This window comes from Ictidomys tridecemlineatus, chromosome 5 (genome assembly GCF_052094955.1).
Source record: "Ictidomys tridecemlineatus isolate mIctTri1 chromosome 5, mIctTri1.hap1, whole genome shotgun sequence".
Lineage (NCBI taxonomy): Eukaryota > Metazoa > Chordata > Mammalia > Rodentia > Sciuridae > Ictidomys > Ictidomys tridecemlineatus.
Window position 1 is genome coordinate 28,963,441 of NC_135481.1, and position 13,443 is coordinate 28,976,883.

General features: G+C 36.4%; 1 protein-coding gene across 2 annotated transcripts in view; it reads left to right on the forward strand.

Annotated features, from left to right (window-relative positions):
- The first annotated feature begins 262 nt into the window (after positions 1 to 262).
- The window catches only part of Atosa (atos homolog A), a 91,456-nt gene continuing 78,275 nt past the window's right edge, over positions 263 to 13,443 (forward strand). Inside the window, exons 1-2 of one of the 2 annotated variants that reach the window (XM_013359108.4) lie at positions 263 to 400; positions 1,579 to 1,695. In XM_013359108.4, the coding sequence (XP_013214562.2) occupies positions 1,680 to 1,695 (16 nt within the window). In that variant the 5' untranslated portion in view covers positions 263 to 400; positions 1,579 to 1,679. The other variant, XM_005316586.5, reaches the window with a different exon arrangement.

Below are 13,443 nucleotides of genomic sequence, written 5' to 3' on the forward strand. Positions count from 1 at the left end.
GAAAAGCTCAACGTCTCGGGGCTTTCCTGACAGGGCGGGCGGGCCCGCCGGTGCCGCCACCTCTGGCGCCCTCGCGCCGGCCAGGCACTTGCACGGAAAACCAGGCCCGCAGACTAGAGCCCCCGGGCGCGCGGCGGCGTTGCTATAACGACCGGGCGCCCGCGCCGCAGTGGCCGCCAGGGAGGAAGTGACGAGCGGTGGGTTGGCTGTTGTTGGGACACGTGACCCAGGCAGTGTTTTGACAGGGCAAACAGCAGAGAAAGAACTGGGCGAGCGAGGGGGATCCAGAGCTGGGGCGCCAGAGCTAGCGACAGCGGGCGGGCGAGGAGCTGGCAGAGGCGCGGGGCAAGCGGGCCGGCCGGGGCGACAAGCGGGCGAACCCCGGGGCCGCGGGGCTTGGGTGCGAGTCGGGCAGGGCGAGGGGCTGAGGGCAGGGAGCGGAACGAGGCGTCGGCTGAGGCGGGGGTGGATGGCCACAGGGGCGCCGGGGAGCCGAGTCGGGCTTGCGGTCTCGGACCCCCATGGTCCCCTAACGCAGCCCCGGGGGGCGCTGCGCGCCACACTCAGCTCTCGCCGGCCCTGCGTCTTTTGGAGCCTCGGGTCTGAGGTGGGAGTGTGATGTGAGCTGCTGGACTAGCGGCGGAGAGAAGTGCCAAAAGGAGGAGGTATTGGGACGGGAGAAGAGAGCGAGTTAGTCAGCAGAGGTCTGCCGAGGGAGTCGAGGAGCGGGCCAGCCCGAGAGCGCCATGAAAACTACTCTCCAGCAGGGAGAGGGGCAGGCTCGGCGGCGCTCGGTGCCGCGGGGCTGAAGGAAATCCGGGGCTGCGGCGGGACGGAAGGGGCCCGCGGCGAGCAGGCTGCACAGAGCAGTGGGTGAGCGAGCGCTCAGCTGTAAACACCTTCCTTGGGGGCAGACCTCAGGCTGGGCCACATAGACGGGGTTTGTAGAGGCGACCCGGGACAGTCAGGGAGAGTTCGTTTGAGCTGGGAGCTGGGGGCTGGGCGCGAGAAGATGACTCGAATTTCTTTCAGACCCTCTTATTGTGTAAACTTGGCCGCTGTTGCCTCAGGAAGGCTAGCCAGAGGGTAATTACACAGGTGAGGCCGGGCGGGTCGGGCGGAGCTCTTGGGAAACGCAAGGGTCTGGAAGAGTTTCCAGCCCCCTGGCACCAGGTGGAAGAATTTATAGACCAGCATTGAGGAGTACGGTACCACTGTTCCCGGAAGCATTTTTTTTTTTTGGTTTTGTTTTGTTTCCCCCTCAAAGGGGTTGGTTAGTTTGTGTTGCTTGAATCTTTTTCTTCTTGCTTGTACCTCCGGGATATAAATAGACCTTGCTTTGGTTCAGAGACGCTGTGTCAGAGAAGGACACCTTGGCCTGGAGAGTTGAGGGGCGGGGAGAGGGGTGCTCCTTCGGGAGGAGATGGGGGAGACCATGCAAAGAGTTTTGCACTTTTCACATCTGCCGATGGTGCTGTCAACAGTAGTTTGTGCCACAGTAGGCCTAACTTAACAGTTTTCTTGTACAGTCCTGGTGTTAGAGCAGGACCAGATTAATTTTATTTTGATCTCTTTTAGCATTTTGAAAACTAAGTAGAAGCCCTCGAATCAACAGTGAGCGCTTTGAAAGAACCCCCAAGTGTATTTCACAGCACTCTGGGTGGGAATTGGATGTGAAAATGAAGCCAGACCGAGGTAAATGATTTATTTAAGTGGACCTGTTTTTTTTGTTTTGTTTTCTGTGCCTCCTTTTAGATGTGTTAACCTAATTCTGCAGCAGGATCAACTATTTCTGCATCATATGTAATTATCTGTTTCTGTGACAGATTCCAGCTGGTGAGGAAAAGGAGGACATATGGAAGAGAGGGTTAGGAGGGGAGGACAGTTCTTCAAAAGTGCTTGTAGAGCAGTAGTTTCAATAGAAAATTTAGTGTATGTTAAAAGGAATTAATCAAAAATAGCATTTATATCTGTTGCCACAATTATTGGTATCATTTTAGAGTTGCAGTCATTCACTTTTAGGTAAAGTGGATCCAACTTCAACTTTAATAATATTTACAAGATTTTTAAACAAGCCTTTTCTTTTAAGCTCTTGCGAATTTGAACTTGATAGCGAACATTTAAGATTGTTGACAATTATTATTATACTTTCATTAGCTGATTTTTTTGCTTTAAGCAGACTCCAAAAGATTGCAAAGTACTCAAGCATTCTATATATCATGGACAATTAAGGCTACCAAAATTCCTGGTGATAGGTAAATGCTACTTCCTTTCCTGTATTTTCAGAGCTTAAAAGAATAATATTTACACTGTGCTTTTCAAGGACTTCAAAGGGATTATCAGTCTTCTGATTAATGGCATGGACCAGATTTAGAAGATTTTAATGTAGTTCTAGGGCTTTTAGTCAGCTATGGGTTTGATTTGAAGGAACACTGTAACTAGGGGATTATGGTATTTGATAGTTAATTAGACTAGGTCACAGGGTTCCTTCCAACTCTGAGACTTTAGTATTCAAAATAGTATTTTATCCTATGAATTAGATGATTACTTGCTAGGTATGTATGAAGTATTAGTATATTATTATTGAGCAGGTTGCTTGCTTACAATGTGAAGTTTAGATTTTTAGATTACATTAGTGACTTTGGAAAAATGGCATCAAGGTCAGTAATTGCATCTCAGAATAAACAAGCAAATAAAATCAAAGTCACTATTTGATTTGGATTGTTGTTAAAAGTTGCTTTAAAGTCACAGGAGTTTAAAAAATAGCATTACCTATTTTAGGCTAAACTAGTGCTAAACCAAATAAAATACATAATTATACACCTGAATAGATAAGGAGGGAAAATAAATTCATTCATAAAGACTTCCAAAGAGCTCAATTTAGTGTATGCATGTAATCCCAATTACTTGGGAGGTTGAGGCTCCAAGAGTATCTCAAGTTCAAGGCCAATCTTGGTGAGCAATTTAGTGAGACCTTGTCTCAAAATAAAATAAATGATTGGGGATATAGTGCAATAGTAAAGTATTTTGCCTAGCATGTGTGACATCCTGTATTCAATCCCCAGTACCACACATACAAAGTAATAATAATAATTTTAAAAATTCCAAAGAAACCGACACCCCCCTCTTAAAATTTTATCTTACTTTAGTATTCTCAGGAAAATGATGGGATTATAAATTAAGTATTGATTATATTCCATAATAATAAATGAAGTTTTTTAAGCTTACAGATTTTTGGACCAGGACCCAGAGTAATTAATATCTTTTACTTAGCAAATTAGTACAAAAATACTGAAATGTTTTTCATAAATGTATTACCCTTACTATGTGCAATATGATCTTCTATTTTCTGTTCTTTTTCACTTTTTAAATTGCTGGCTGTCACAACCTATTGATTTTGAAAGGCATAGTTGTAGGCCTTAGCTAAAAATACTAAAAATACATTGGTTTCCAAAGAACTATTTCATGAGTCAAATTTCTAGATAACTTAAATATCACTCCTAATGCCAGAAATATTTTCCTTTGTAATCATGATATATTGAGAGATACCTAAAATATTAATGCTCCTCTGCCCTTTTCCTATAGAAAGAAAAAGAATTTGCAGAGCCAATGTAATTTAACTTTTAGTTCATGATAAAAGGACATTGCTGTGAGTTTCAACTTTTTGCTGGATCATAATCTAGAGATGCCTGAAAAAGATATTTAAATTTATGAGTTTTTTCCTAGCTTGAACTACTCCAGTTTATCTAGCTTAAATTACCAGATTATTGCATCTATCTATACTTACACATACATATTTAGATTTGTGTGATTTTTATATTCTCTTGGTATCAACAGTTTTTGTTCCTATAATGCTTATTCTTGCCTCCTTTAATTTCCTGCTTTTAATCTGTGAACTAAAGAACTAGATAACCATACTTAATATTAAGTTTTTTGTAAAATAAAGGTAAATAATAGAACCTCTCAAGTATTCATTCAGAATGTAAGTATAGATTTTAATATAGATGCTCAGATATTTGCTTAGTTGAATACAGCTGTGCTTCAGGGAGTTCAAATTTCTAAGTGTAATTGGAGCCTCTTATCTTATGATTGGGTGTGATAATTGGCTAATAGAAACAATTTAAGTGGGGAATTATGGAAAAATATAGCAGCCTTAATTTTTTCACCTGTTGTTTCATGTGAGCTTTTCTTCTGCTGCTTCCCCCTCCCCCAATGTTGGGGATTGCGCCAGGGCTTCTCACATGCTGGACAAGAGCACCTCAAGGCTCTTTTTGAAAATGAGATAGGGTCTGGGTTTTTTTAGAATGGACATGATCTTTCTTGTATAAAGCATAGCAACAATGTACACCTAAAGTTTCTAGTTTTGTTTTCATTAAGGTGTAATAAGACTTTTCCAAAGCAAGGAGTGAAATCTTATATTTTTAATAATTTCAAAGTTTTAAGACTTTTTACACACAATTTTATCAGCACATTATAATTCAACAGGAATTTGTTTTTGGAAAATAGGAATTTATGTTCATCAAACTTATGATTATTGAGGCTAGGGATGTAGCTCTATGTTACAGTGCAATCTTAAAGTGTGCAAGGCTATGGATTTGTTTCTCAGCAAAACCCGCCCTGCAAACCCGCAAATTATGTTTATCAAAATGTACTTTTCCCAAAGCATTAAATTTAGTTGTCACAGAAATAATTTTTTTGCACTTGTTTCCTTGGTTATTATAATAGTTATTATTAATTATAAGTAGAATGTCATAAACAGATTTATAAGGAAGACAAGACCAGATTCTTATTAAGCATATAACTCAACTAGTGGAAACAGAAGTGTGCAGGCAAGTAGAAAGTACCCTTTAGCCACTGGTGTTCAGTATCAGCAATGTCTGCCAGTTTGTTTTTATGATGGATGTGCCCTGGTCAATTCTGCCAGTTAATTAAGTGAAGGTTAGTTAGGAGATTTTCTATTCTACTTTTAGATAAGATGTTAGTGTATGGAACAATGGCTACATTTCACAGTAGTCAATATAGTCAAATATTGTCAACATATTTTAAGGTTAAAAATATTTTTAAAAATTTTAGGCAGTTATATAACATTACTTGGGTAATGCTGCCAACTGTGAGTCTCTGATGTTATCATTAGCACAGGCTTTGGAATCAGACCTGTGTTTATATACTTTCCATTACTTGCTTGCTATGTAATCTTTATCACATTAATCTTTATCTCAGTGTCCTTGTCTATAAAATGTAAATGATTACAAACTCCCAGTTATTAGAATAAAATATAACAGTAGTTGACATTAAAAAGTATTAGATTCATACCTTTTGTATGGCTAATTAAAACATTACAGATGCTTGTATGTTAGTTGCAAAATATACTCAACAGAGATAAGAAAATAATCTAATGTAATAACCTAACACTATTTTATCTTGTTTTACATTCATTGTATGCAGTCTGCCAAGGTCAAGCAGATTTAGTAGACATTTAATATACAGTTGTCTGAAAAAATATAAAACCTTAAGGATACTTGAATGTATGTATAATCTATTATTTATATTGTCATTTGCTTTTTATAATTATAGCTTAATTCTGTATGTAGGGGTGATGTGTATGATTGAAATACATTTTCTGGGAATAATTAGATTTTTAAATGGTGTTAACTGCTGACTAGGGCGGGGTAACTAGAGAAAGAAATCAAACAATGTTATTCTACCTTGGACTCAAGGATGTACAAGTTGGGACCTGTCCTAGATATATAAATACTGAAGGCCCAGTGTTTCAAGAAAAGTCTAAAATGTTATTTGTGTATAAATAATTAAAATAGTTCATATTATGTTATAAATATATGGAATTTCTAATCTTATCTTTAAATGCTCCCTGAGCTTATCAAAACTTATGAAAGATTAAGAACCAAAATTTTTAATCATCCAGAAGTTAATAATTTAAATATACTATATCAATTCATATTTAAACACCCAGTTATGATGACTAAATAAAACCTGTTAGTGCAAAACCTGTTCCACAAACAAAATGCCAAACAATTTACTTTCTTTTTCTTTTCTTTTCGTTTTCATGTGTATGTGTGGTTAAAACTGAGAGGAGTTCTCTCTTAGTTTTTTCCCTTTTTTATTATATTACAAATTTTGGTATTAAGCTTAGTATTACTGTGGCTTCTGAATGTATTTATGGCATAATATAATCCTGTTAACTTCAAATGATTCTTTCCTAGGTATGTGAAATAGGAGGAAGATATAAGGACTAGAAGAAAATGGCAAGGGAATTAGGTGCATTGCTTACTTCTTGAGTGTAGTTTATTGTTAGTTTATGTAAATCAAGCAACAGAAATGATAGATGTTGGAGGAAAAGGAAAAAAAATGTTGACTAGATTTAAAAAGACTGATCTTTTGCTAAATTCCTAGGTAGAGGTAGTAGTGATAGTATGATAATAACAGCTAATACTTAGGCATACCATGTACCAGACATGATTCCAAATGATTTGTATATGTAATTCTTTTAATCCTCAACAATTACTCAAGAAGTAGATACTGTTGTCATCTTTGTTTTATACCTAAATGAAACTGAGTCACTGGGAGAAGTTTGATTTCTTTTCCAAATTTACACAAATAATAAAAGGGCAAGCCCAAATTTGAAGTGAGCTTTGAGTATCTTAATCTTCTGACTGGTAGCAGTAATTTTTCTTAAAGTATTGTAAGATATTGTGACCAAAGTGGTTTAAAAATAGGCTTGAGGAATACTTAGCTCAGATATTTGATGAGTATTGTGATCTTAGAAAGCTACTTCTCTTTGTTTTGGCCTTTTCATTTTTACAATGGAGGAAGTAATGGTACCTTGGATTAGTGTTATTTTGAGAATTAAGTTAATATCTATAATATACTTTGAACAGTGGCTGACAGGAAGAATGCAAATGTGAGCTGTTATTATTTTTGGACATTTTCTTAAGAAGAAGCCAATCATTTAGTGAAAGCTGAGAAGGACAAAACAAAGGGACTAATTTAGCTGCACATTTTGTATAGTCATTGTAATCTCAATTTAAAAGCTGGCTACTGTTTGTTGGCCTGCCATCCATTTATATTGATGAGTCTTGACACATTGGTACTTGTTAAATAATTACTGGCTGAATACAACTTTCGATTCAGATACTAAAGGGGTTCAAATAGAGGTACCCTGTCTATGTCTTCGCCTATCATCCAGTAAGAAGGAAATGATTTAGTGAACTGAATAATGTCATTTCTTTGAAGGATGAGAAAAAAGATAATTGGAATGTAGAATTGAGACCCTGTGTATATAAGAAGAGTGACTTAAAATTCAATTATCTTCAGAATGTGAAGAAACCCATGGTGTCTGAGTATTTTGCATTGTGAACAAGTAATGGAAAAAAATTTAGTTGTTGAATAAAGAACATTTATGTTTATTCTTTTGCCCTTCTCATCTTTGTATCTAATCCTTCATTCTGAGGCTAAGGATTTTTAAAATTTAGAACAACTTAATACTGACTTTTTTTGTAATGAAAAGGAAAAAATTATTAGACCTGGAAACAGTACTTCTTTCTTAGTAGGTAAAGCAAATTTGTAAGTAGTTAATTCTGTCTTTGCTTAAATGGGTGAAAAAAATCAGAGTAGTTCTTTGATTATGTTAGACTTTCTTATTAAACTGAAACAGACGGACTGGGTAAAAATGCCAGTAACTAATCAAAGCATTAAGCTAAGAGTCCATGTATATATCTAAACTCCTAGCAATAATCTGAGTTGAGCTTTCTTGTATTTCCTTTCCCTATGAAAGATAGTCATCAGGTAAAATTATAACAAGGCCTTTTTCATCTCTTCCTCTTACTTACCATGCACAGCCCCACTAAGTGTTTGATTACCACTTAGGGTCTTATATATGCACTATTACTTCTGCTTAAAAATACTTTCTTCCCAGTCATCATATGGTAGCCCTTTATCATCCTTCCTATGTAGGCTTAAGTTTTTCAGAGAGGTTTACTCTATGTATTTTAAGTGTTCAGTTCATCTTTTTTCCTTATTTATTGCCTGTCTCTACAACTAGATTTGAAGTTCCACTGGCCAGAAATCTTGTCTCTTGTTCACAGCTGTGGTTTCATCACCCAGGAAAGTCTTGCACATGGTAGGCGCATTATAGGTGCATAAGAAGTGCTTAATATATATTTGTTGAATGAATGAATGACTAGCATGCCTTTGTGTTTGTACAGTAAATAGGAATAGCAGCAAATAGTTAGTAGTCATTTATTATTTCACTGATACCAACTGAAATTCTACCAATTTAGGGATTTGCTTGACTTAATGAACATTAGACTGTTATCACAACTTTATACTTCATTCATTTTCAAATACACTTAAAACACTTGCCCAGCCAGGTGCAGTGGTGCACACTTGCAATCTCAGTGACTCCAGAGGCTAAGGCAGGAGGAACACTAGTTGGAGGCCAAGTTTGAGGCCAGCCATAGCAACTTAAGAAGACTGTCCCCCCCTGCTTCAAAATTTAAAAAATTTAAAAAAGGACTGGGAGTATAATTCAGTGGTAGAATGCCCTTGGGTTTAATACCTACCAAAAAAAAGGAGATGTAGTCCAGGGGCAAGCTTTGCCTTCTGCATTTTATCCCTAGTACTACCAAAAATAAAACACTTGCCTATAACTTAAAGAAATGTTGTGTTTTTTAATTAAATTCCCATTGAATTGAAATAAAAAACTCTAAAATAAGAATAGGAAAAAGCTGTTTGGAGTCAGTTTTTTGTATATACACACACATATATACATACACATACACATATATATGATTAAAAAATGATCCATTCATAAAAATTTGCTGGAAGCTCACTGACCTCTATCCACTTGTTCCTATTAAATTTATTGCTGTTGCTGTTTCAAAGGGATGGGAAGGGAAGGATGGAGATAGCAATTAAATTGTTAAACTTCAGCTTATAAGTAGAAGAAGTTAAAATAGGATATAGTAGTAGAGACTTAAAGGATTTAGAGTTTAGATTTGGGACTCATTCTATCACTTATTGGTTTGTGACTTGGTTCAAATCCCAAACCTATTTTTTCATCTGTATAATGCACCTGGCTCAGAATGTTGCATCTGAGTTTCAGGTAAGATAATGTGTCAAAGAATTTGTAAGATGTGAAATGCTAAATAAATGTTGACTAATTTACCTTAAGGGTGGTGTCATTTTTATTGATGAACAGAGGACCATGGGTTCTTGAAAATAATTAAATTTTGGGGTCTCTCCATCTAAAAATATCTATTCACAAGTGAGCAAATTCTGTTATTTTGAAATAGAGTTCTTAACCATAAAAGGTTAAGAATCCTTTAGTAAGCTAGTCTGAAAATCTAGCTATAACTTATGTTACTTATTAAGTTTGAATATTATTGATCTTGTTATCCTGACTGAAATTATACCAACTAGAGATTTATTTGGATTAATAAATATGTATTTGATTATGTTTTTTGAATAGTACTGAAATAATGGACATATTTGGTTAGGTCATATGGTTCCTTTTTTGCATGATGTAATGTAAGAAGACTTAAGACCCTAAGTCTTTAGGATAAAACTTAGCCTGAAATTCTAACTTCAGCACTTATTAGGCAAATGACCTTGAGAAAATTACATAGCCTGTGTGAATGATAGTTATTTTTTGCTGTAACACAGCAAGCCTTGTGGGAAAGGTGAACTGAGAACATAGGGTGTGTCACCTAGCATATGTCTAGCACAGAGTAGGAATTTTGCCTAGTTCAATTTTCCTTTACTTTCAAGGATAGATGACTTAGAACAGCTCTTCTGAGGAAATGAGTATTTAAATACTCTCTTAAAACTAGTTGTGCTAGATTTGGTGGTGCCCAGCTGTAATCCCAGCAACTTGGAAAGCCGAAGCAGAAGGACTGCAAATTTAAGGCTAGCCTCAGCAACTAAGCAAGACCCTGCTTGAAAATTTAAAAAATTTTTTAAAAAGGGCTGGGAGTATAATAAAGTGGTAGAATGCCCTTGGGTTTAATCCCCATTGTCTTAAACACACACATGTACACAACTAGTTGTAATAGATATATGAGATCAATAAACCTTTGTTACTGTCAATTTTTTCTTCTGCAGTATGCAAAATAGAAGAAATCAAAACCAGCATTGAATTACATAGTCTTTCCTGAGAATGCAATGGGAGAGTGAAAATAGGTAACTGGGGTTATAAACAACTACTTCTGGGTGATAATACACTATAATGAGCAGTTTAGAGTTGCATTAGGGCAAAGAGATTGGAATAAGAGTAGACACTAGAAGGAGGTTGGTGGAAAATATAGAATGGTGAGTTGTTACCCCAAATTACCCTTTTCTTTATTTCAGAATATTACCTGGTATTTATTTAGTGCCTGGAGCATGGCCCTTCTGCTTCTATAAACCCCAAATTTATACTTGTTTCATGTACTATAAGTTATGGCCATTATCGGTTAAGAAACCTTTAATAAGTAGTCTGAAAATCAAGCTATAACTCAGGTTTCTTATATTCTAAATTTGACCATTATTCAGATTTAAAAACGTATATTGGCGCACAACTAATTTGTATTTGGGGATTAATATTTTTAATTTATAGGAAGTTTCCATATTTTATTTTTCCACTTACCAAACATATTCTTTTTTTTTTTTAAAAGAGAGAGTGAGAGAGAGGGGGGGACAGAGAGAGAGAGAGAATTTTAATATTTATTTATTTTTTCTTAGTTCTCGGCAGACACAACATCTTTGTTTGTATGTGGTGCTGAGGATCGAACCTGGGCCGCACGCACGCTAGGCGAGCGCGCTACCACTTGAGCCACATCCCCAGCCTCTACCAAACATATTCTTGACTGCAATAATTTAGTATTAATATCTGAAATCAGGCCATTTATAAAACTTTATTTTAACATCTAGAAAATTCTTTTTTACATTTTGTCATCTAATAAGCAATTTTGGAGATTCAGTTTGGAGATAATTTCTAAAGCTTTAATGCTTGTGTCATCATATATGTGAATTTGTCCTCATGATATTTGTGTTCAACTGTAGGATTTTATCAGTCCTTGGTTTTCTACCATAGCAAGGACTGAGCAAAGGACAGAGTAGGTTTTTATGAAGTTAAACTCTGACATTGATTTCCTTTGATTAATCAGTATTTCAGTTTATTATAATTTATGGTAAAAAAGAAACATTAGGGCTGGGATTGAGGCTCAGTGGTAGAACACTTGCCTAGCGTATGTGAGGCCCTGGGTTCGATCCTCAGCACCACATAAAAATAAATAAAATAAAAACAAAGGTATTGTGTATAATTAAAAGAAATAAATATTAAAGGAAAGAAACATTATTCTTCCATGGATGAGTAGAATTCAGATGTACTATGTAATGAATTTGGATTTTTATGGCATTAGAGATATGTAAATATATATATCATAGTCTGGCATGCTGGCATGTGCCTGTTATCCCAGTGGCTTGGGAGGCTGAGGCAGGAGAATTGCAAGTTTGAAGTCAGACTCAGTAATTTTGTGAGGCCTAAGCAACTTAGTGAGACCCTGTCTCATACTAAAAAATCAAAAGAGCTGGGGACATAGCTCGGTGTAAAGTATTCCTGGATTTGATAATAAGCACCAAAACAAAACAACATAATTTGGTTTCAACTGTAACATCCCAAATGAATATTTATCCCCCAATTTTTTTGAGATCTCACTAAGATAAGTTATGGTTAAATAGATACAGTATGTGTCATTTAACAACACATACAACTCTTTGTCTTACAACAAATATGTAATCTGAAAACGGTATGGCTGGCTTTGTATAAGCCATTGAGCTAAAATTTTTTTCTTTTCATTCAATAGTATTTACTAATGAGGTATCCTGTGGTAGGACCTCTGAGATATAGGTTGTGTTCTTTGCCCTATTGAAAGTATAATACAAGGGGCTAGGGATGTGGCTCAAGTGGTAGCGCGCTCGCCTGCCATGCGCGTGGCCCGGGTTGATCCTCAGCACCACATACAAAGAAAGATGTTGTGTCCGCCGAAAACTAAAAAATAAATTTAAAATTCTCTCTCTCTCTCTCTCTCTCTCATTTTAAAACAAACAAACAAACAAAAAAACAATAAAAAAGTCCACTGCCAAATAACACTGTAATGCAGGTACCTTTTAAGTGAATACTCCCCATTCCTCCCACCCTTCCTTATTTACACAAGCTGTCATTCATTTCACTTAAAAAAAAAAAAGTTTAATACAAGAAGGAAGAAAAATATAATGCAAGACATTTGATAACTGAATGGTAAAAATAATGCCTACTATTATAGTTCATAGGGGATGATTAATTTCTGCTGGGGAGATTAATTTCAGGGCAAGAACTGTCTTTTGACAGAGGTAGCAGCTGTATTCAGCCTTAAAAGACAGGTATGATTTGAATAGATGAAAATTTACAGAGATTAGGGGTTTAGGTGACTGAAAGGACATTCTGAGTTATGAAGTGGAGGTAGAATTCATATGTCTAAGGAATGGTGAGTTGAATAATGTAAATTGGAGGGCTTACTTAGTAATAGGAGGAGATTAGGGTTTTGAATGTCAAACTAAGGAGATTGAACTTCATTCATTTGACAGTGGGGCACTATTAAGTGCTTTGGTATAATTAAAGGGAGTCTTATGGAAGAATAATTGTTTATTTCATTTCATCAAAAACCAATATAGGAATATTAAGTGTTATCTAGTAGTCTTAAATTCAATTTTTTAGTTCTCATAATTACATTATGGCTTGCTTTTATAAAAATTATCTAACACTGATCTCTGCTTTTTCTTCTTTATTTATTTTTCCTTTGCCACCATTCTTTGTTTAGGGCAAGTGAAGGATTGGTATTTACAAAGGCTTTTGAGAATATTAACATGGTATTCAATATTAATAATACCATGTCTATTATTTTATGGCACTCTGGCCAAAGTTGTAAACTACACTATTATTTTAAAGTAACTGTGTGTTACAAGTAGGATGAGCCAGGCAGGGTGGCTCATTCTGAGATTACATGCCTTTAATCTCACCTACTCAGTAGGCTGAAGCAGAAAGATTACAAATTTGAGGTCAGCTTGAGCAACTTAGCATGACCCTGTCTCAAAAAATAAAAAAGTAGAAGGGAGACAAACTCAGGGTAAAATTAGGGATTCTTTTTCTTACTGTAGACAATTGCTGGCAGAAATGTAATAAATTCTTTGGAATTAGAGGCCTTAGTACGTACGCACCAGCTTCATATGAACTATTAAAGTGAAAGAGGTCTCCACAATATTGACTAGCTTTCCTAGCTGTGTTAAGGAAAAATGGACATTTTTCCTCTCCCCTCCCCAACCAAAGAAAAGAAAAAATCAAAAAGTAGTGAGGTTTATGTGATATATCTCAGATTCCTAGTCTTAGTTCTGTAGCCCTGTGTAGTAATC